The sequence below is a fragment of the Myodes glareolus genome, chromosome 8 (assembly GCF_982192425.1).
Source record: "Myodes glareolus chromosome 8, mMyoGla1.1, whole genome shotgun sequence".
Taxonomy (NCBI): Eukaryota; Metazoa; Chordata; class Mammalia; order Rodentia; family Cricetidae; genus Myodes; species Myodes glareolus.
This window is the reverse complement of record NC_142033.1, coordinates 62247537-62272069: the sequence shown is the minus strand read 5'-3', so window position 1 is coordinate 62272069 and position 24533 is coordinate 62247537. Positions and strand designations below refer to the sequence as shown.

General features: G+C 46.6%; 1 protein-coding gene across 7 annotated transcripts in view; it reads right to left on the bottom strand.

Annotated features, from left to right (window-relative positions):
- Positions 1-4852: 4852 nt before the first annotated feature.
- Prom1 (prominin 1) overlaps positions 4853-24533 on the bottom strand; it is a 108710-nt gene continuing 89029 nt past the window's right edge. For 3 of the 7 annotated variants that reach the window (XM_087909053.1, XM_087909051.1, XM_087909052.1), the window contains exons 16-27: positions 22341-22487; positions 21712-21783; positions 20447-20539; positions 18626-18679; positions 17125-17205; positions 16927-16995; positions 15533-15625; positions 13691-13806; positions 13158-13181; positions 12685-12753; positions 6289-6328; positions 4853-5720 (exon numbers count right to left, since the gene is read on the bottom strand). In XM_087909053.1, coding sequence (XP_087765179.1) covers positions 6313-6328; positions 12685-12753; positions 13158-13181; positions 13691-13806; positions 15533-15625; positions 16927-16995; positions 17125-17205; positions 18626-18679; positions 20447-20539; positions 21712-21783; positions 22341-22487 — 834 coding nt within the window. In that variant the 3' untranslated portion in view covers positions 4853-5720; positions 6289-6312. Of the gene's footprint in view, positions 5721-6288; positions 6329-12684; positions 12754-13157; positions 13182-13686; positions 13807-15532; positions 15626-16926; positions 16996-17124; positions 17206-18625; positions 18680-20446; positions 20540-21711; positions 21784-22340; positions 22488-24533 lie in introns of those variants that run through there. The other 4 variants (XM_087909054.1, XM_087909055.1, XM_087909056.1 and 1 more) reach the window with 4 other exon arrangements.

The window sequence follows — 24533 nt, the reverse complement described above, 5'->3', positions numbered from 1 at the left end:
TCCTCATGTGTGTTAGTGCTCCTCATGTGTGCCTATGCTCCTCATGTGTGTTAGTGCTCCTCATGTGTGTTAATGCTCCTCATGCGTGCCTGTGCTCCTCATGTGTGTCAGTGCTCCTCATGTGTGTTAGTGCTTCTCAGGCGTGCCTGTGCTCCTCATGTGTGTCTGTGCTTCTCATGTGTGCCTATGCTCCTCATGCGTGTCAGTACTTCTCATGTGCCAATGCTCCTCATGCATGCCAGTGCTTCTCATATGTACTAGTGCTCCTCATGCGTGCCTGTGCTCCTCATGCATGTCAATGCTCCTCATGTGTGCCAGTGCTCCTCATGTGTGCTAGTGCTCCTCATGTGTGTTAGTGCTCCTCATGTGTATTAGTGCTCCTCATGAGTATCAGTGCTCCTCATGCGTGTTAGTGCTCCTCATGCATGCCAGTGCTTCTCATGTGTACTACTGCTCCTCATGAGTGTGAGTGCTTCTCATGTGTGCTAGTGCTCCTCATGTGTGTTAGTGCTCCTCATGTGTATTAGTGCTCCTCATGAGTATCAGTGCTCCTCATGCGTTTTAGTGCTCCACATCCATGCCAGTGTTTCTCTTGTGTACTAGTGTTCCTCATGCGTGTCAGTACTCCTCATGTGTGCCAGTGCTCCTCATGTGTGTTAGTGCTCCTCATGTGTGCCAGTGCTCAACATGTGTGTCAGTGCTCCTTGTTCATGCTCCTCATGCATGTCTGTGCTCCTTATGCATGCTAGTGCTCCTCATATGTGCTAGCACTCCGTTCCATTTTTCCTGTTTTATATAGTCCAGGACCCAGCCCATTAAATGGTGCCCACACATTCAGGGTGGCTATTCTCATATCAGTTATAACTCAATTAAGAAAATCCTTCACAGGCATGCCCAAAGGCCAACCCAATCTAGACAATTCCTCAGTGAGACCCTTCCCAGGTGACTGTACATTATGTAAAGTTGACAATCAAAACCAACCAGACAGCTGCCCCTGAAGCCTGGTGAGATCTTTTCTCATCCTTTAAGGATACCCAGGAGAACAGTGTGCATCCCATAGGTGAAGCAGTAGAGTCTATACATCACTATTAAACTAAGGATAGCAATTGACCACCAACACAATGAGTTCAAAAATGGGCTTCTAGTGCTTGCCCTGGAGACTGAAATACTCTTCCAGGACCGGTGGTGTCGGTCAGTAGTTGCTTTGTCTGTCTCAGGATGAACAAGAACCCTTTAACTCTGGCACGTACTCCTTATGCCTACCAAACAGAACATTTGGTGCTCTGCTGCCATCTGGTGGCTACCACTAGGATGTGGGCGTCTGTGGCCCAGGGTTATAGAGTTGCTTTCTGTGAGATACTGGCCACAGACAGTCCTGGTAGCACCGAGATGAAGCTATCTCATGCTTTAGAGCACATGGCTTCCCTCACAGCTAGCTGATCCTGCGCTGTCCAGGATGCAAGATAACCAGCAGCGACCTAATGGATAAGACCCGTGTCTTACCACTTCAGCATCCTCAGCTGGTGGTGCCTGCAAGAGAATGAGCTTGTGATTGAACTAGACAAGATGCTGGACAGATGGTACTGTCTCCTTGTGACCAAAGCATCTCAGGTGATGGTGTGAGCCGCTGTAGTTGTGCAGAGGTGGCTCCGCATGCAGAGAAAACGGAGGGTCATTGACTCGCCATTGTTCAGCAGCTGCTCTGTGGCAAGCACAGAAATGGGCATTTAAACAAACACAAATGTGAAACTGACTTGGCTTCTGCGCTGCCACGTGAGCTCCAGGCCCATGACACACTGGGGACTACTTATCCCCCCCCCCCCCCCCAAGCTCCAAACCTGCCTCGGCTCTCTGAACTTGTCCTCACAGGACGGTCCATAGTTTTCAATGCTACTCGAGAGACTTTCCTGATCCCGATTGCTTCTCAGATCATTCTCTGTATCCTGTGCTCAGGCCCTGGGGCTCGACCTCCACCTGGCTGTCCACTGCTCGCCCCATAAGTCAGACTTCTCAGAACACTTTGTCTTGGCCAAACTCTTGTCACCCAGATCCCCTTCTCTGCTTGTCTGCCTGGACAACTCTCCTCTAGACCCGTCTGCTGTAGTAGCCTTTCACGGTTCCTTCAGCTGAATTCCCATAACTCCCAGTGCAGCTAACCTTCACCTGCTCCCTGTTCTGCACAGTGTGGCACAATGCCCGGTTCAAAGTCCTTCGCTGCGTGTTATTGCGTGTCTTTGTTTTTGAATGATGCACTTCATTTTGTGTGTATGAGCATTTTGCTTTCACATATGTGTGTGTGGACTATGCACATGCCTGATGTCCTCAGAGGTGAGAGCAAAATAACATGTGGGTGGCGGGAACCGAACCCAGGCCCTCTGTAAGAACAGCAAGTGCTCTTAACCCCCGAACTCCAGCTCCAGATCTTTATAAGACTCTCATGAAGTGACCATTATTTCTACATGGATTGAAAGTGAAGAAAAAAAAACTGCTGTCAGTGACATCCCTGAAGCCACACAACATTTGTTATGGCACCAAATCTGCTCATACCTCTCCCATTCCAGGCATAAAGTTAGTCCTTGCTCTACAGTAAAGAATTAAAAGGGGCTCAACATTGTCCAGCTAAGTTAATGGCAGCTGAAAGCTGCAAGGGGAAAATCCTTCAGCGATACCAGCTTAGAGCACCCAGTGTGTCCTTATTGGAGGAAGTGTGTTACTGAGGACGGGCTTTAGGGTAGCCTTCACCCAGTGTGGCAGACAGTTCACTTCCTGTGGATGAAGATGTAGAACTTTCAGCTCCTTCCCCAGCACCATGTCGGCCTGAGGAAAATGGTCTAACCTATGAAATTTAATTCTGGCCAGCCTGAATTAAAGTTTTCCTTTATAAGAATTGTCATAATCATGGTGTCTCTTCACGGCAATAGAAACCCTAAGACACCCTGAGCCGTGCCCTGAGCTTCTTTGGAGATGGGGCTTTTAAGGAAACAGATACTTTTCGAGTGGTCAAGATTAGAGATTAAAATGGTATTGTCAGGGAGATTGGATCCTACCTGATTGGTGTTCCATGAGAGGCATCTGGGACACAGACACCCAGAGGAAAGAGCTGTAAGGACACTAGGGGAAAGCACCCAGCTGCAGGCAAGGGCAAGAAGCCTCACATGACTCCAGCCTACTAACACAATGACTTAAAGCACCAGAATCTGACCTGTGAGAAAAGAAATCCATTGCTAAATCACCTGGCCTGTGGCGTGTTTGCCTTGGAAGGTTTAGGGAGTCAATGCAGGAGCCACAGGCACGAAGGATGAACGATGAAGACAGAGCTTTACTTGTCAGTTTGCAGTGCCAGTCTGCAGACTGCATCTGCTTCTGTACACAGTGATGCACCCTGACAGTTGACATTATTATCTCTGCATGCCAGACTGTGGGTGATTTTCTCTCTACTTAGTGTGTGTGCACCAGCTGCACAGAGTACAAGGGAATGCAACAGAAGGAATCAGAGGAGGCAGCCTAGGGTCAGTGTGTGTGTGTGTGTGTGTGTGTGTGTGTGTGTGTATGCACCAGCTGCATAGAGGACAAGGGGATATAACAGAGGGAAGCAGAGAAGGCAGCCTAAAGTCATTTTGTTTGTGTGTGTGTGTGTGTGTGTCTACACACAGGTTTGGGCTTGAGTAGTTTACATTTTTCCAACTATAGTGAATTTGTTCTACAATTAATTGCCTCTTGTATGGACACAGCCTTCTTTAGCAGCAGTAGGCAATGTAGCAGAGATTTCTCGACAGGTCTGCTGCCCCAAAGCTCCCACTGTTTCTTGTGGTGGTGTCTTTCTTGGAAGCCCATGGGTTCAGCTAATCTAAAGGATGCTCAGATCCGTGAGTTCAAGTCACTGAGAGGACCAAACAAATGCAACAGACACATAGAAAACCAAAACCAACCAGACAAAAATCCCCAAGTATAACAACAAAGGAGAGAGAAAAGATAATGGGGAATGCAGTGTGCAGGTAGGACCGAGAGCCATACCCTCAGCACTGAGAACCACTTGGTCTGGTTGAGAGGGACATCCTGTCCTCTACACAGCAGAGCCCAGCACCAACTGGGTGACACTCAATTAGGTATGATGAGTGTTGTTTCCAATGTGACTGAAAATTTATTTCAGACCACGAGATTTTAAATTCAAATGAATTTTAACTATGCACCAGAAAAGTAATTTTAATATTATCACTGTCCTTAAACAAGCAAAAGACACTGAAATGTCTGATTCAGTGTAAAGGATCCTACTGCGCTTGTCACAGTTGTCTGCTCGTGGGCCCCTCTGAGGGTGTGTGTATAAGGGGGTATTCGGTGTCTAGAGAGACTTGGATTGCTTCCTAAGAAATGTATTTAAAAAAATGTATTTTAAAAAAACATAACAGTGTCAGATTAGGTAGCCTAGACTGGTCTTGAACTTGCCACCCTGTTGTCTCTGCTTTCTGTGTGCTGAGATTACAGGTATGCACCACCATGCCTGGTAAAACAGTGTCTACATTAGGGCTGAACATCTGAACTCCCCAAAGCCAGCAGGCTGAGATGCATCCTGGAGAGCAGTGGGATAAACACGCAACAAGAGCTCAGCGCCGTCCCAGGCACAGTGCAGACCTGGGCTGCTCAAGGCAGTCACACTCAGGCCACAGTCCTCAAGCTCCTTTATACTGACACGAATCAGGGCGGTGGGCGCACATGGAAGGGCTGGGTAGAACGCTATGCCTCTCACTGCGGGTCCCACTCACTTCGACCAGCTCTCTTCACTGATCACTTCTGGAAAGGTCACCGCCCATAAGTCCAACCCACAGCAAAGGCCAACTGACCAAACGCCACAGGCTCCATTCATCCACGCTTTATTTCAGATCTCAGAATCACGACAGGAGTTCTCGCCCCTCATTTTAGAATCCCGCTAATAATCAGATGACAGAGAACTTACTGCCCACCCTCACAAATCAGAAAGTGTGCCACTAAACCGTGAACCAGGACTGGCGTCTGTGAAAAACATTCCACTTCCGGCTGAGTGATGCTTCCTTCTCTTCAGTTCTCTCTGTTCTGAATTTGTCAGTGGTATCAAGCAGGCATGTTTTTGTCCAACAGGCAGACTGGCAACCAGCAGAGGGAGATCCACGAGGAAGGACGGGCCTGCTGCAGGGCTCACACACTTTCGATGCATGCAGAGTCCTCTCTACAGCCCAACCCAAAGGGAACCTCATTTAGGAGAAAAATCTAGAGTATTCATTTGTGTAAAAAAAAAAAAAAAACCCGACTGTGGTAGAAGAGTATATATACAATTTACTATATGCAAAATACACCTTTTTTTGTAAACTGGTTTGTGTTTAGCACGCTCCACATACAGAAGTAAGTTAGCTACCCAGCTATGACATCCAAAGAGCTGGCTCAAAGGTGAATGTATCCAGGGGGACCAAGAAGCCCCGTGTATTTTAGTGTCTAAATAGAAATTCAGTGTAAAAAAAAAAAGTTAAAAAACAGGGGGGAGTCATTCTTGAATAGCGATGGTCACATAGATTATAGCCGTGACTGTTCATTCCTGACAAAGTTCTACCCTAAGACCACTGGTGCCATGTTCTCAGTGCCCGCCTGAGTCTCCACATTTGCCACCATGATTCCCTCTGGACTTGGAAAGTTCTAGAAGACTCAGAAACTATCCAAAGTCTGGGATCCTTTCCACTTTGACTGTCTTGACGCTGAAATGGGAATCAAACATAATTTTAGAAACTGGCTTTAAGTTACAAAAGAAAGCAAGAATGCAGAATCCTAAAATGGTTCTGTCAGGAGCCGAAGAACTACAGAAAACATGAACTTATTCAAGAGGCAGGTGGGCTGGCCTTGTGGGCATCATCTCATTGTTAGAGTAGAGTTTACTTTCAGACATAGATCAAGGAAATACATGTTCACACAAGTGTTCATTGTAAAACAGTGTGTTAGCACATATAAAAACCTCTCAATTCCATAACCCTCAATGTACATGTGAATATCTAACAGCTTATTATTTTTGCTACATTTAAAAAACTCTAATTTTATACCTTATGCATCCAGACATAATCACTGTGTATGCGTGGATATCTACATTTATCTACATACACACATTATCTAGTCACATAGCTGGATTCTGTGTAATTAAAAGCATGTTATAGAATTTGCATAATTATTTAGATTTTCCACTTAATATGTTAGAATTACCTGTGTTTTGATGTTTTAAAACCTAAAAACAACAGTCCTATACATTCATTTATATGAAAGCATTACACTTACCTCAAGCAATTTCCATTTCAATTGTCAGTAACGAGACGGGCTAAAAACAGAAACAAAACAGAGGACTGTAGCAGTCTGGGCTAGGCTGCAGGTGGTCCTATCACCTCCATGTTCAGAAGCAGGATGTGACTAGAGTCACAGAGGAATACAGATTAAACCCCAGAAAGTTTAGCAAGGAAAAAGGATGCCAGATAATGCAGGTTGCTCTAGCATCCGTCTCTACTGCATTCTAAAGGAAAATGAGGATAGAGTGAGACACACTCAGACACATTCATTCATTCTATGGCAAAGAAGTGACAGTCACTAGGAACGTGTGTGCGGTAAGAGTCACGGGGGCCTTGTGTGCAGTACATTTAGAATAGCAAAAAGCAGGTGATGGCAGATGAATCTTGGCCACAAACAGCTTCCTGAATCTCTGCAGAGATCTTGCTGGACTCTGTATGTATGAGCCCAGATGTGAATGCATCCCATAAGCAGCTTTCGAATTATCAACCAGTGCTAACCCCACCATCCTCTCACATTTCTTCAACACCATGACCTTGACCCCCATGAAGAATTTGTGCAAGGGGAAGGGGTAGGGGAACCCCATGTGGAGGGTGTGAGTTTCCAGTCTGGCATACCCAGTTCAGCACACAGCACAAGACCGGCACAGACGGAGCAGGTGTAGGCAGGGACACTGTAGCCACACCGACACTTCCCTATAATCAAATGTGTTTTCCTTTGGGTAGGAGAGTTACGGCAGTGGGCCCTTCCCACTACTCCCAAAGCATCTGCAAGCACACTGCACAAAACCTAACCTCTGCAGCTCAGTAACAGGGCATAAACTCGAAGATATATTTCAGAGAAACAGTACGGCATGTGTTCCCCAATGTGGTTTGTCTGCATTAGATGGGAAAACATCAAGCAGGGTGTGGTGGCTAATGCTGGTAATCCAGCTCTTGGGAAAATGCTGCAGGAGGATTGCCAGAGTTCCGGGCCAGTCAGGGCTGCAAAATTCGAACCTGTCAGAAAGGATTCAAAGGGTGCCATCTCCAGTTGAGAAGACCCAATACTTGCTGTGATGGCAGCTGGGTGGGATTTAGAATCACCATGGATACGCACCTCTGGCCATGTCTGTGATGGATTGCCTAGATGAGGTTAAGTGATGTGAGAAGACCCCGCCCTAAATGTGGGTGGCACCTGGCTATAGGCTTACAGTAACAACAACAAAGCCAAACACTAGCATTCATGTTGTTTTTCCCTCACCATGGATCCAATGTAACCAGCAGCGCCATGTCCCTGCTACTGTGGCCGGCTGTACCTTGGCACTGTTAGATAAATCCTTCCTTCTCTAAGTTACTTGTGCCAGGGAGCTTGTTACAGCAGATGTACCTCCCCAGAGGAAAATGCCTCTCCTTGGTGCAGACTGTGTAGGAGGCAGAATTAGCCCTATGAAGAACATCTCAAGCTTTGGTGCTTACAGGAAAGCTCATTGCTCTTTTTCCTGTAGGAGAAGCACATGAGTCACCACAGGCCCTGATATAGACTAACTAGAGGCTGTGAGTGTCTGTGTCTGTGCAAGGGAATAGGAAAGATAAAGGGAACCAGATCAGATTTGTTTTTGAAATTGACGATGCCACTAACAATATGCTTCTTACTTATGAAGACTTTTCCCTGCCCAGCTCTCCGTGAAGTAATAGCTTGACTGAACTGACCCTAGCTTGGTTAAGTGTCAGTGTGTGCCTCGATTGACACAGGATCTCCTGAAGGGCCACACATCTTCATGAAGTACTGACCATGCTTGCCCTCAGACTTCTCTTTGTCCAGTTACAGGCAGCATGTCAGGGCTGAAGTGGAATCACCTTACCAAGGCCATGTGAAGGGAGCAGATAGCCAGACTTATGTGTATAGGTCTTCTAGGGGTCTTCCCTGTGATCCATGGCTCTGTGGTTGTCATGAGGGGAGGCTGAGTGGCACTGGTTCGGCTGACAGGTTGGCAAGGTACCTTTATTTATAATGTTTGACTCACCTTTAGATTCCATCAGAATCAGCCATGTAGTAAGAGCATCCCTGCTATCATGAACTACAAGCCCTAGGATAGGGGACTGCATTAATCGAAGAGTGAACTTTGACCCTGGCAGTTTCTCGGCAAGTAGAGCTCTCATGGACACCTTTTACAGATGTGGAAACTGAGATTAAGGATGTCATTAGCATTTCACGATGGCACAGTTGGACAGTGAAAATTTACCCCAATCTAGACCCCAGAGTCTTCTAACAGGGGTTGGGAGTCTCAGTGAGGCTGGAATGACTGTGCCCATAGGGTTTCTGAAGTCCCGCCCTCTCATCTTCAGAAAATAAACAGGCCTTCTAGTTCGTGTTCTCCTCCCTGCACAGATGAGCCGGCAACTCAAGAGGACTGCCAGATCCCCACATACAGTGGACACTCAGGATCAGGAGACTCGCCAGATCCCCACATACAGTGGACACTCAGGATCAGGAGACTCGCCAGATCCCCACATACAGTGGACACTCAGGATCAGGAGACTCGCCAGATCCCCACATACAGTGGACACTCAGGATCAGGAGACTCACCAGATCCCCACATACAGTGGACACTCAGGGTCAGGAGACTCGCCAGATCCCCACATACAGTGGACACTCAGAGTCAGGAGACTCGCCAGATCCCCACATACAGTGGGCACTCAGGATCAGGAGACTCGCCAGATCCCCACATACAGTGGACACTCAGGGTCAGGAGACTCGCCAGATCCCCACATACAGTGGGCACTCAGGATCAGGAGACTCGCCAGATCCCCACATACAGTGGACACTCAGGGTCAGGAGACTCGCCAGATCCCCACATACAGTGGGCACTCAGGATCAGGAGACTCGCCAGATCCCCACATACAGTGGGCACTCAGGATCAGGAGACTCGCCAGATCCCCACATACAGTGGGCACTCAGGATCAGGAGACTCGCCAGATCCCCACATACAGTGGGCACTCAGGATCAGGAGACCCCCCAGGTCCCCACAGGACAGTGGGGACTCAGGATCAGGAGACCCGCCAAGTTCCCAGGGCAGTGGGCACTCGAGAAAGAGGGAGGTCTTGGTGTGAGTGTCACTGAGAAAGTTGCTTCTGTGACACGTGAAGGACTTTTCAGTTTTGGGGACTTACATTATTGAAAATCACGACAAAGCAAACAATATGTTCAACCTGTCTTTGGAGCCATCTTACTGCCTATAGAGCACAGAGAAAGGACTTTGGGCACTAACACAGCCCTAGCTTCCTCTCCCAGGAGTGTGGAATGCTGGCTCCTTCCCAGACACACCTTCAAAGGGTTACCAAAAGCAGAATCATGACAAAATCACCCGGAAGCACTAGGTATTTATCTCTGCTAGAGCATCCCTGCTGCTTTTCCTATTCTCTACTGCAATCACTTCCTTCTCTGCAGGGAGTCAGATCCAAGCTTCAGCAAGGCTTACCAGGTTCCTGTTATGCAGACATGAGCTGCTAAGTCAGGAGAAGCACTAGCCCAGAGAACCAAGTGTTTTGCCCTAGAGGCAGATGCCTGTGGGACTGAGTGGGGACTCTGGTATTTCACTATGTTTATCTCACGATGTTTACAGAAGACATCTGGCCCTCTTTTATACCCAAAGGCTCAGGACCAGGGCATGGCAGGGCAGGTTCAAGGATGAGAATTGGTGAGTGCGTAGCAGGTATGTCTAAATGATGGCCCTAAGGGTCCCAGGTTAGCTAAGAAAGCAACCCAACACAAAACTGTGAAACTGCTGAAAGGCTTGTGAGATTTCTGGTTTGTTTTCATTTTGTAACCTTTGTTTGTAACTTGTAATTTGTTTGTTTGTTTTGAGATGGTGTTTCTTGTGTAACCCTGGCTATCCTAGAACTCCCTCTGAAGACTAAGCTCACCTTGAACTCACAGAGATCTTCCTGCATCTGCTTTCCCAGTGCCGGGATTAAAGGCGTTTAAAGGCGTGTGCCACCACTGCTGGACCCAGACTGTGTGATTCTTGAGTGTGAACTTTGCAGAGGAGGATCATGTCAGTACCAAAAGCTGGACACTTTTGTGTGATGGCTTTGACATCACTTCTAAATGGCAAAGTGCTCACAGCAGGACCAAGAGGTTCCTGGTTCTCAGACACAATCCTCCCACTGGCAAGCTGAGTCCTCTCTCCCTACTGGGAATATTGCATGGATGCGCAACGTTCACACTCTGCCAGACCTCCCAGGGCTTTATAATCCCATGCTCCTGGCACTTTACTGCTATACCTTCTTCTAAGATGGGCTTGTCGCCAGCCACAGGGCAGTCAGCAGAGGATCCTTCCACCGGAGCTCCCGCGGCACGACTTTTTGCCAACTGGTCCACCCGGGGGGCTCTGCCTTCTCAGGTGGACCAGATCCCACAACGGAGGGAGAGGAGGCCCAAAGGCCACATCTGGCCCCTGAGGATGACTTCTAACAGGCCATACTTGCTTCAGAGCTCCCCGCTGCTGAGATGAGATTGCGGCAGGTCTTCCTAGACTTCTGCTCCCTCCTTTCACAACTATGGACCCTCGCACACATTTGCGCCCCAAATTCAGGCTCAGCATTCTGCCAGAGACCCAGTCTTCCACACCCTCCTACCCACACAGGTCTCTCTCCAGAACCCTCTATGCAGCCTCAATGAAATGGTCTGCTTGAGAGCAGGCATTTGGCGATGTCATGAGTAGGAGGTCGGCACCAGAAGTCAGTTCTACACACTCAGCAGGTCCTCGGAGAACTGATGCTGCGGTAACAGTAGTAGGAAAGAGCTCACCTCTGGCCTGCAAAATCTCAGCTAAGAAATGTGAGACAGCCTCTAGGCTCTCCATGCTGGGAAGGGGGAGGCCAGTCAGTACACAGTGTGGGACAGCCATGGCACTGTCTATGTGCTCTGGACCAAGCCCGGTAAACTGAGATTTGCCCTGAAGCAACCTCACAACACAGTACTCTAGCATCCAAGTTCAGCACACTGTCAGAAAAATAGATGTGTATCCCCCACTTCAGAGCCTTACTGACGCCCCCCCCCCCTGCTTTATCATCACCACTTCAGCTATGGCTGGAACATCTGAACAGCATTAAGTTCATAAATAGAGATTCTGACCATCCAGATGATAATATCATGAAGCTGGGGTGGGAGGACCACTTTGGGTGTGAAACCAAAGAGAATTCACAGACCCCCACAACATGAAGACACAATGAAGACAGCAAACGCCATCTATGAAAACTCTGCCCTTATCAGAAACGGAATGTGGTGGCACCTTGGCCACCCATTCCCCAGCCCACAGAGCCATGAGGAAGAAATTTCTGGTCTTTATAAGGCACAGTGCTTACTGTGCTTTGTTATAGCAGCTCAGACACTGAAACGATACCTCTCCCCGCATATGACAAGCTGAAAGAACAGATTCTTATTTTAAACTTTTGGTATGTTCCAAGTTGTAAGTTGGAGGGGGGGAGGACCCTTTTATCCTTCTGAAAGGAGAAATTCTACTAACTTTCTTGTTCCCGTTCCTCTTGAGACCAGCACGTCTGCTGTTTCTAGGAAACGTGGCTAAAGATGAGGATGCCCCTGAATAGAAGGGGGCGTCCAATGTGGTAGCACCTGAAGAGGAGCCCACGCTGGCGATGTCCCTCAGTGTGGTGTCTATTCTTTTAAGGGGAAATGTCCCACATGGAGCATGGGGCTTCTAGGACAGAGGGATTCCCCGTGCACCAATGTCTGACTCACTCCTTAGCAACTGGGGTGGGGGCAGCATCCCCTGGGGAGCTGTCCATTGACTTGGCGCTGACTGCGTAGACACAGGGAGGACCACAGAAAGCCTGCCCCCTAGTGGACGTGTTTGTCTGAAATTTTAGTGGGGTGCAGCAGAATTCACTTGGCAGGTAATACTCAGAGTTATCCGGCAAATCCAGACTCACAGGAAATTCCAGGGAGCATACAAGTACAAGGATTTTGAAAGAAAAGCTTGAGTTCTTTTTCTGGCTGATTATAGTTAATTTTCCAGAGCGAAAGAAAGGAAGCGAAGGAGGGAGGAAGGCAGAGAAGGTCTTTAAGTCACTACTTCGTGATTTGGGGCAGAGAGGCTAAGTAAAGGTGTGAATGCATGCAACCTATTAGAGTCTAGAGTCCCTCATAGCAATAGAAGCTGGCATTCAGTCTAGAGGCTACCCTGTTTCACTGTTGAAGAATCCACTGGAAATTCAGACGGTCGGCATCGTGGAATGCTATGCAGAGTGTGACCAGAGCTAGCCAGGGACAGTGCAGTGTCATGCAGAGGGAGGTGAAGGGCATCAGAGCATGCAGAAGGCTCGGTGTCAGGTCTAGCAGAGACAAGAAGGCTCACCCCAGGCTAGGCATGCACCCCAGGCTTTCTTTTACCTTGTCATAACGGGATTGTGAACACCATATAAGTGATCTTTATGATAACCATTACTACCGTTTTCCAAACTGCAACAAAAATAAATACACCAGAGACACCAAGTTACCTCTAGGATGAAGCATTCATGCTATGGATCACAAAGACAATGTACAGGCTACAAAACATGGGTCATAGATTGTCAGGTCTGCAAAGAAGGTAAGAGGATGTGCTACATGCCCATCTTCCCTCTTTCGAAACCACAAGCGGAAACTGTGGCTTCCCAGAGCGATGCGTCTACTGTATAAAATACTCATTCACTCCATTCATAAGCACGTTCTATGCACCAACCCTCTTTCTAAGAGGTGCCGTGATTCATCTCTACCCAGACTTATCTGTTGTTCTGATGCCATATTATTAACTTAACCACGGGTCTACTATGTAGTAGAAACCTCCCCCATCCCATCTGTGAAGATAATTTTTAAAAAAGGCTTACTTTTTCATGGGGACAGTTTCAACACTATAAAATATAAAAAGGGGAGACAGGGTTATTTACTTGTTTCATCACTAGGAAGGCCATGATCTACACCCTCCTCCCCACCCTGCCCTCCCAGTGTTTTCACTGCAGCCCAGGCTGACAGTTCAGATTACAGAGATGATGAGAGAAGATGAGAAGGGAAAAGGAAGCGTGCGTGTTCAACAGACACAAAGCAAGGGGCAGGCGGTAGCGCCAGGGAAAAGTGGTAACAACAGTTATCATAAAGTGAAATGCCATGTTCCCGAGACAGGCGAGCTGAAACAGAAGAACGCTGGTTAAGGACGCTGAGTAAAGAAGAAGGAAACAGAATCATAAGATTGGGTATAAACAAACAAAAACAAGACCACCGCCACCACCACCACCAGCAGCGGAAAAGGTACAACCCGGTACTTAAGCAGAAGCCGAGCCTGTTCTCTTGAGGACTGGCCTTTGGTGGCTCTCGGAGGACAGTGCTGCATACAAACACCCTGCCCTCGAGAAGCTCCACTCACTCGTCATATATGTCCTCGGAATCCATCCTGCGATAGTACTTGGCCAGCTTGACAGCAAAGATCACAGCAGGAAGCAAGAGCGCCGTGGCTTGTCCGATACCAAACCAGAACAAATTCTGGGAATTAAGACAACAACAGTCAGGAGAAATAAATGCTTGGGGACAGATAATAGGAGAGACCATTCGCTATGGGAAGAATTCTTCTTGCAATTTTTAAAACTTTTATTCTGCTCTCAAAATCAGTTGTGAACCTAGCAGGAACCAGTCACAAAGGAGACTGCGAAAGGTTATTGTAACAGAGTAATCTTTCCGCAGGGCAAGCAGGTGAGAGCCTAGGTTCATGCTTATTTTCTAAGAGAGGAAGAGAGGAAGAGAAGCATCTGGTGGTGAAACTAAGATTTGGTCTAACCCAGTCAGAAAGCACCTAATCACATAGTGTATATTTGTTAGACTGGCTGTCTAACCAAGACAGCTGGCAGCCAGCAAGCTCAGGATTAACTGTCTTTCCATATAGTTTAATGTAAATATGGACAGTTGGCTTTTCTGAGTTTTTTTTTCCTACATCTGAATAGTCAAAACATTGGCAACTTCAATCTATAGAGCCAGGGCGGGGCTGCCTTCCTGAGAGCCGGTCAGAAAGGCTCCTGAGATCTCCAAAAGAACACAGACAATTACCATTGCTGTTGGGTGCAAACCAGACTGAAAGGTAAGACTCCATCACTGTCGCCACATACACTGGTTATAGGACATAAAGAAAGCGGGCTGGAACTGGACTAGAACTCTACCCTCATAGTGCCAGAGGGGCTGTGCAGGCTGCTGTGGGAGCATGGTCCTCAAAAGCCTTACTCAGCGTGGCTCCTGTATACCAGACCAGAGCAGATGTACCCACAGGGGCAATAAAGGCAAGTCCGGGATGGGGCAACCAACCTATTTCTAACCAGATTGGAAGCTTGCTCTTCAAGAGATAATGCATATCTAGTCCTGGAAACACAATCAGAGCCTGTGCTTGGGAGGTTGCAGGCCCTGATGAGGAAGCGACTGCCGTAGCTGTGCTAAATGGACATGATATGCTCATAAAATTACCTCCCAAATAATTATATGTATCCTTATTTGTTGGTGCCACTGTCAGTTTTGGACAGAGAGGCTTCTTCTTTCGGTGAACAAAGGTAGCTAAAGATCGTCATAATTGGCCCAAATCACAATGCGACTTTTGAATGTCTGACCATCAATGCTGCATCTATATCCCTCCCGCCAAGGCTCAGGAAATCTCTCGGAGGAAGGTGAAGACAGACTGGAAGAGCAGATGGGGTGGGGTGCTGTGGAATCCTGCCTTCCATGCGTGACATGACTGTGACAGCCTCCCACAAAGCAGAGCTGTGCTCCCTGCACAGGACCGCACCAGGCTGGGCCTGTCGGCATCCTGCCATGGAGAAGGTGGGGCTCATGAAGCCCAGGCCTCCCTGGGAATTTATAGGCAGTTAATGGTTGGCAGGGATAAGAAAAACCATTTTCTTTGGTGGTATACCACTGGTAAGGGTATCCACATTCCTCTAAATAACCCTTCACCATGTCCCTGGAAACAACCCCAATGAAAACCATTAGATCAAGAGGAACTGGTTGGGAAAAGGAAAGTGAGCAGAGTGATGGGTGGGGGACAAGGGAAGATGACGGTGGCCCCTCTCTGGCCCCTAATTTCAGAAAAGGAACAGTGTTGTCAGAAAGCCATAAAACTCTCTGAACAAGGTTGAAGATGTAGAGAAGTACTAATAACATAATGAGGGGGGGGGGGAAGAGAACACATTTACACAATATATCTTCTCTTTTTGAAAAGCGAAGTTCTTACCAGAGGGTCAGCAGCATAGCCACAGAGAACACCACTAACAGCAGAGTCCATCGCGGTGACCACAGGTTTGCAGGATGTCATCTCCTCTGTGATCTGTGGGATGGAAAACACAAGATATGTGCACTGGGGCTCACAAAAATTCATGCCATAAGATGTGACCCCTGACTGGATGCACAGAAGCATCTGGAAGTGTGCATCACGAGAGAGTCCTGGAGGCCCTGGAGCTGGCAGCCGATGAGCTGATGAGGGGTTCTACAGCTAGGACAATTACATCCATTTATAGCAAGACTCTCAGGGCCCTTGAGCTGCGGTTCTCCTCACTTATTGTCTAGAATATTAAGACTCATCTTGCAGAACTTCTGGGGGAATGAAGACATGCACACACCCAGCCTAGTGCTGCAGGGCTCTGTTATCTGGCGAAGGAGTGGGCATCAAAGGAAAGAAACCATATAGCAAAGGTGAGCCAAGGGGATTCGGGAGAGGTGCTCTCCCTCATGGGAAGGCTGGCCCCAACGCTTCTGGTTCCCCTTATCCAAACCTTCCTGAGGCAGGCAAGTATAAGGAAATCTTGGCAATATAGGACTCGACTTGGCTCTTCCCTCATCATGCACTTAGTCACCTGGGACCCCCCCCCCCCACTGCATCAGCTGAGCTGTGCACACACCCCAAACAATACCGTGTTACTCCACCATAGCAACCTTTCTATAAACTCCCTGTGTTCATTCAAAAATATCCTAGAACATACCCTGAGACTCAAAGGAGTGGTGGAGAAATGGGAACCCAGCCCGGGCTGATTTGGGGTTTATTCACAATATGGCAAACTGTATGCACAAGACAGCAAACCATGTGCACAAGAAAGTAAACTGTGTGTACAATACAGCAAACCGTGCGCACAAGACAGCAAACCACATCCTCTGAGTGAACATTTAGGGGAAACCCCTACTTCTTATGCTTCTGCGTACTTGGGAGTGTATATGATTAAAGTCAGACACACCATGGGAAAGGACATGAGAAGTGAACCAAGACTTTAAACCTTCAATTAAAACAGAAAATCACTCCCCCTACCCCAGCAACTTACTCTACCTTCTGGACCCCATACAAAGAAGCCTTAATGAGTAGCCAGCTTACTTTGGGCAGCCTGCCTCAGACAGCCTGCTGCTTCCTTGAAGCATCTTGCGCTCTCAGTGAACCACTGGATAAAACCCTAGCTATTTCCTAGCTTCTATGGTTCCTCATTCAAAACATGGAGGAGCTGGAGCACCCAGTCCAGGCGACACTTTCGCTTATCTCCAACCAAAATCTCCATGATTTTAATTTCCTTCAAATTTTATGCTAGAAAATGACTCTCCTGAGATGTGGTACTCTTTATGTTCATAAAAGACACGGTGACTTACGGCATACAAGACCCACTCCAGGTAATGTGCAAAGTAGCCTACGATTGTTTTCCCAAACTTTTTCGTTTCCTAGAAAGAAATCAAAGATTGGGGCCATTATTAAAGTGACTAGCGCATACTTAATGGATATAGCTACTTCATCCTGAAATACTCACACGGCACCTTACCTACACATGTGCTTAACAAAAGAAAACTTACTTCAGTAACAATAGAGGAAACGTTACTGGTGAGGAAATTCTGAGCAGAATCCAAAGACATGATGATCTTGTTCACTCTCTCCTGGAAAACATAACAGTTGGAAGGGGAACAATTAATTAATTAGGCAATTTGCAAATCAATTAGAGTCCTAGGGAGGCTGATTCCAGGGTCCCCATTCCCCTTACTCAAAATCTTCAGGTTCTGGATGCCCCTCTGTATAATGGAGCAGTACCATCATACAGCCCATGCCATCTGCTTGGGCACATTAATATCTGAGTAACTTTGGCTATCCTGGAACTCACTCTGCAAACCAGGCCAGCCTTGAACTCAGATCTGCTTGTCTCTGCCTCCAGAGTGCTGGGATTAAAGGCGTGTACCACCACCACCTGTCTCAACTAACCTTTTGTGGCAAGGAAGGGAGAGGTTTGCTGAATGTGTAAAAAATTTTCTGATCAATTCCCCTCTAAAGAATACAGGACAGCAGCTAGGTAAACCATGTTGCCACTGCATTAAGTGTTGTAAAGGAAACTAGAGACAGTTTCAGTACACCAGAAGGTGTATCAATGTTGGGCACACATACTGTGTTGATGTAAGGGACTTGAGTACTCATGGCGTGTCCTGGAAGCCATCGGCTTCTCTACCTCATGATGACAATGGCTGTGGCCAAGTGACTTGTGTCGGCTGATGGAAGGAAGGACAAGTGGCAGTCCTCCATTCTGAGCAGCAACTTAAAGGCAATCCGCGCTCTGGCTCAAGCCCCAAGCTTGTGTCGCTCTGTTTCTGTTTGGTAACTGAAAAGCTCCTCCTCAAAGCCACAAACAGTAAATCTGTCTGGGCGTGTCCCCTTTTGGTGGACTGAATGAGACTGGCCCAATAGGTTCATATATTTGAAAATGTGGTCCTAGCTGGTGGAACCGTTTGGGAAGGATTAGGAGGTGTGGCCTTGTTGGAGGAAGGGTGTCACTGGTGGTGGGAAGTTTAAAAAGCCCATGCCCTTCCCAGTTAGCACTTTCTCTGTCTTTTTCTCCCTCCCTCTCTTCCTCTCTCCCTCTCTCTTTCCCCCTTCTCCTTTGCATGCTTGTGGATCAGATGTAAGCTCCAGTATCATGCCCATCTGTCTTACTGCCATGCTCCCCCCAGCTGCGACAAGAGCCTGCTCTTCCAGGCTGAGGTTTTAGGGGAGGGTGATTAGAAAAACCTGGCTTGGCTAGCAGTGATGGTGAACACGTGTGGTCAGCAGTGCCAAGACCACCATTGATATGCAGCTCAATCTAAAGCAACCATGCTTAAGGTCACCTCCTACACAGCGAGACCCAGACTCTTGAAACTTGCACTCACAGAAGCACTTGGGAGAAGGGAAGCCATGGGAAAACCAAGTTTGATATTCAAAATTCTCCCAACCCCTCCTTTTAACTTAAACTACTTATGAAAACCAATACCTCTGAAACTCTAGGTGTGATGTTTGATAACAAAACCTCATGAAAGAAAATGGAACCCTTACCGACAGCTTCTTGCTCGTGTGCTCAAGTATCCGGACACTTTGTTTTAAAGTATTCTGATGAGGAAAAGAAAAGCATTTCAGAGAAAAGCTTATCCAAAGCATCAAGAACACAAGCCTTCTATCAGCCCCTCTCCAACACAGACATCAAATCTGACTATATAGTGTAATGGCTACATTCTTGAAAGTACAACAGACAGGAGCCACAACATGGACCTTATACACCATTACAGTGTAAAAAAAACCCATAGAAGAAAAACAGGGTCATATTCAACGGCTTGAATGGCAGCATATCACACACACAGGGCGTACAAGAATGTCTTCAAAACAGGTTTAATCAGTGGGAAGAGCATCATTAAAACAGAGCCTGCCTATCAAGTGTGGTTTACGTGAATGGTTTAGGTTAAGGAAGAAAACTTTACCTGTAAAAGGCCACACTGTAAAATACTTCAGATTTCAGAAGCCATATATTCTGTTATTTATTTATTTATTTATCTTTGAAACAGGGTTTTCTCTGTGTAATAGCCCTGGCTGTCTTGGAACTCTCTCTGTGGACCAGGCTGGCCTCAAACTCAGAGACCTGCTTGCATCTGTCTCCTGAGTGCTGGGATTAGAGGCTTGCACCACCACCGCCTGGTGCCTTATTCTACTCTCATAGCCAAAAATGGCCATAGTTTTCTAATAAACAGCAATAACTGTCCCATTTTTTTTTTAAACTGGCAACAGCTGGATTGGGTCAGTCTGTGGACGATAAGGGCCAGTTTGCCAGCCCCTGGTCTCTATGACAGGTCCGTGACAAGGTGGCTCTGGCTCAGAAGAGCCCAGGATATCCTGTCTACTTGAAGAAAAGCATAGATGGAAAATGCAAACAACAGCAATAAGCATGCTTACTATGCTAACAAGCTTGCACTGGGTGTCCACAAAGACAGAGAATTGTCATAAGCCAGTACACGGAGTATATGATCCCAGTGCAGAACCCTGGGGAACCCCAGCAAATCAGAAAGTAAGGAGAAGACAGAGCCAAGCAGAGCGGAAACCAGATTCACAAGCGTCTGTGCTGGAGAGGGTGGACACGTCTGTAAGCCTATGCAGCGGTCACAGGGACCCAGTTTCCACACGGTTCTCCCTTTCACAGTCAAACAGGAGCAAGCATAACATTGGCTCTTCCAGCTTCTGAGTCTCTAATTTCAGAAGTCGTCCGTTTCCGCGGACCAAGTCATGGCCACCCTTAATATCCCATCCTTCTCTTTGCTTTTATTATTTGAAACTCGATTGTTTGATGAGGGCCAAAGGGGGATTTGAAACCGGATCTGCGTGATTCCAAACTACAAACTACCTCTGTGACATTGGAAGCAAGGGAAACAGAAAGCTGGGGTGGAGAAGAGGAGAAAGAGAGCGTAGCCGTGGAGGGCGCCGACAGGGCTAAGGGAAACAGAAGCAGCACTTACCCTCACCTTCACATATTTCTAAGCAGAGTTTGGAGAAAAAGAATTGGAGAATATGTCAGCATGAGCCCAGAGCAAAATCACACTGCCTGAGAGGCCTATGGTAGGAGCGCAAGCTACAGCGAGGCGCTGCAGGCACGGGTGGGGCGCACCTCACCGCTCACGCACTCATGGAAGGAACACGGGGAAGCACAGTGAAGGGAGGCATGAGGTAAGGTGGTGGTTTTTAAAGCCTAGCTCCACAGCCAAAGCTGAGGCTGAGTGGTTGGGACCTCCGTCAGACAAGTGCGTGTCTTCAGGTTATCTGCAAGGGAACTAGATAGCTAGGTGCTAGATTTCACTCAGGCCGCCAGGACATGCCATGGTTGTTGACTGTTACCAGTGATTGCTGCATAGGAAGGACTTGCTGCTGGTGAATGGTTTTAATTCTCTGCACATCTCTTTTCAAGTCCTGCTTCAGGTTTCCGTCGGGCTACAAGGAATAGAGGACATAGGATCAACACCATCCTTTTGGGCCACAGAACAGATTCTTTAGCCATAAAGGACACCAGAAGACAACACATGACCACAGGATCCCCTTGTAGACAATTATGAGATGGGTGGGCATCGGAGCTAGCTTGGAGACACAGCACAAACTGCATCCAACTCCAGAGCCACAGACTCAACACTTGACATTCAAAAGCATTCCCTAAAAACAAGACGCTATGGTTTCCTTTCCCCTGCCTCCAAATGATAGAGCCAGTCAATTTCCCTGTTTTACAGTTGAGAGAAACCAAGGTTCAACTGAAGATTGTTCAAGTTAATTCACACCTAAATGACGGTGAGCATTTGAACTATAGCAAGCCTGGAAGGCGGGTATAATTACTCCCTCCATTTTTACAGATAGGGAAACTCAGACACGGGTGAGTGAGACACCTGGATTAGGCTACTAGCATTAGGAAGAGGTTGAGTCAGGATTTGAACCTGGGTCTTCCTTATCACCACAGTCAGTTGTTTGTTAGAGGGGACCTGTCGGGCCATGCAGAAGAGCATGGTGGGCAAGGTGGGCAAGTCTATGATGGCGCCTTTACCCAATCTTATATACCTACTGTTGGTGATGCAAGGCACAGCTCAGTTACTACTCCTTTACACTGCAGGGAAATGTGTGTGCACATATGTATGTGTGCATGTCTGTGTATATGAGTAAGTGCATGTGTCTATATATACATGTATGTGTGCATGTCTTCATGCATGTTTGTCTGCATGCTGTGTTTGCATCTGTGTATAGGTATACGACTGTGTGTCCCCATGTATGCATGTTTGTGTGTGTATGAATGTGTATATCTACCTATATATATGTGTGTGTGTGTATGCATGCATGCATATGTGCATATTGTGTATATGTGTGTACATGTGTGTGTGCATACATGCGTGTGCACATGTATTTGAAGTGGAGGTGTTGATCTGTCAAAGCCCATGCAGAGGTAAAGATTTTTAGCCTTCTGGACCACACAGGGACAGTTGCCAATGGGGCCTCTAATGTGTTAGTGAGGTGCACACACAATCAAGCCATAGTAACAGGGATCTCTTTGTAACTTCCTAAACAATGATATCAATATTTGCCTTTCTGACTAGGACAGTATTCAACAAGACCACTGAACTCACCAACTTGTCTGTCTTTTCTTCCAGAGAAGAAGCAAACACCAGCAGATCCACTTTGGTAGGAGATTTCTCAGCCTAACAGCGAGGAAATGAAAAAAACCATGTTACAGTCATGGGCTTCTGCAACAAGAATACCATCGAAAGATAGCATGTTGAACATGGGGCCACAGTCATCAGGTAACCAAAGAAGACTAGAAACTCCTAGACAGGCTACAACCCTTGCATTTCTATTTCTATGGATTATTTTCACTCACCCATAAATGCTACTAATACACACTATAACATTCACAGATTTTAAAAACATGCTCAGTGGAAGAATCTAGAAATGTAAGCCACAAAGTGTGTGTTGCTACTTACGTGGATTATACAGAACAGAGCGTAGATGGGTGGCTACCAGGAATTTGGGACTGGGTAACAACTGCTTTTGGGTAGAACATTTCCTGTGGGTGATGGAAACACGCTGGGACTGGAGGTGCTAACTATGACTATGCAAAAGTCACTAAACTGCTGGCCTTTAAAACACTGACCTTTATGCTATGAGAATCCACTGTTGTGATAAGCAACAACAAAAATACACATGTATGATATCCTAATTTCTCCCCAAACACCATACACGTGTATCTTGCTCATACCTCCTTCAAGTACTGGGGATAATCGATGCCTTCTATTCCAGAATTTACAAAGTTCTCCAGATTTTCCCTTCCTGTTTGGTTGAACAGTTCAATGTTATCAATATTCACATTCAGGTTTTCTAACTCCTTGATTATTTTTCCAGTATTCTGTGTGAAACAAAAGAATCCTTTTATTTTCCAAGAAGGTCACACACTCAATGTCTTCAAGAGGAATGAGAATGCACTGGATCGAAAGGGATGCATATACTTTGTCTTGAATTATTCTCTCCTCAGATTCCATAAGTATTCTCTCTGGAGGTGGAATTTAAAGTGAAGTCAAATTGCATCTCCCCCTTTGAAGCCCTGAGAGAGAAGAGGTTAAGTCATAAAAGAGGGGTGCATGAACTCCATCAGAAGACCAAGCAGAGAGGACTCAGTGGAAGTGGAGTTTAGAGAAGAAGTGTTTAGTCTTGACAAATGAGGCTGAAAGGAAAGAGAGGGAGGGGACCAGCAAGCACTTGGGTAGTAGGGAAGGCATGGGAGATACCTTCTGTGAGACAATGATCGCAGGAATGTGGTTGCTGAGATGGAGCTGTCCTAAGAGCCAATCAGTAGCTTCCGTCAGCAGACTGTGCTGGCGACCACTCTCAACTGTTATGTAACATGGTGCAGGGGAAATGGCCCATAGCATGATGGGCAAAGGAGTACAGAAAAATCTGTTTAGGACTTGGTCACAAGATGAAGTTTTATTTATGGGATTTTTAAGGGAAACTCAATGCAAACCTTTCAAACAAAAGGTCTTCACATTGGTATGCTGTAGAGTCATCGTGATCCCCTTGGTTCCTCTAATGACCTTCCATATCGTTATGAGCAAGACGTGGGCCAGGACCTCCTCCCTTAATCTTGCTTGAGATCTATCTACTCATTATGGAAGCTGAGAAGATCAAAAAAGGCCTCCCAGCAAGAAGATTGAGGACATCTAAGCTAATGGCTCTCTAGACCTGGAGTAGAAACTATTGCTCTTTCTTCCCTTCAGTGTCTATGGGAGGACCTTTCCTTGGACTAAGACATGACAAGGGTGTGGGCTGGAGCACAACTAAAATGGTCATTCCACTACTTTTGATTCTGTACTTTCTGCTTCTTGTCACAGGTAGGTAGTGCTCACACAACCCATTCAGTAGTCCTGGGGTGACAGTGCTTAAGTTGTTAGGAATGAGGATGGGGTGACCACACTTCTCTATGCCCGATTCCCAAGTCTGGAACCTGGCATAATAGAGGAACTGGTCCTGAAGGACCAACATCCTTGGGAAGTGAGTAGGCTTGTTCTTAAAGAGCATGTTCACTAGATAAAATTAATTGTCTCTCTGATGACAACTTATGCTGGAGAGGTTGTAGGGTAAGGGGAACACTCCTGCATTGCTGGTAGGAATGCAAGCTGATACAGTCCCTTTGGATGTCAGTGAGGTGATTTCTCTCTAATTTCAAAATTAGAAAACAACCTTCCTCAAGACCCAGTAATACCACTTTTGGGTATATATCCAAAGGATGCTCAATAGTGCCATAAGGACATGTGTTCAACTATGTTCAGAGCAGCATTGTTTGTCATAGCCAGAACCTGGAAGCAACCTAAATGCCCCTTGACTGAAGAATGGATGAGGAATATGTGGTACATTTACACAATGGAATACTACACAGCAGAAAAAAAATGACATTTTGAATTTTGCAGGCAAATGGATGGAGCTAGAAAACATCATTTTGGGTGAGGTAACCCAGATCCAGAAAGACAATTATCACATGTATTCACTCATAGGTGTTTTTTAAACATAAAGCAAAGAAAACCAGCCTACAAACCACAATCCCAGAGAAACTAGATAACAATGATGACCCCAAGAGAGACATACATGGATCTGATCCACATGGGAAGTAGAAACAGACAAGATCTCCTGAGTGAATTGGGAGCATGGAGACCTTGGCAGAGGGGTGAAGGGGAAGGGAGAGGCATGGAGGGGACCATAGAAAAATGTAGAGATCAATACAAATCAATAACAAATAAATAAAAGAAATTAATAAAACGAAAAATACAGAAATCTATAGACAAACAAAAAAGAAATTAATGGTTTCCCTGAGAAGTCTCTTATGGGAGATCTCTTTGGAAGGTCTTGCACAGTCTATTGAAAAAACTCAATGTGTGAAAAAGAGAAAGACAACTGGTTA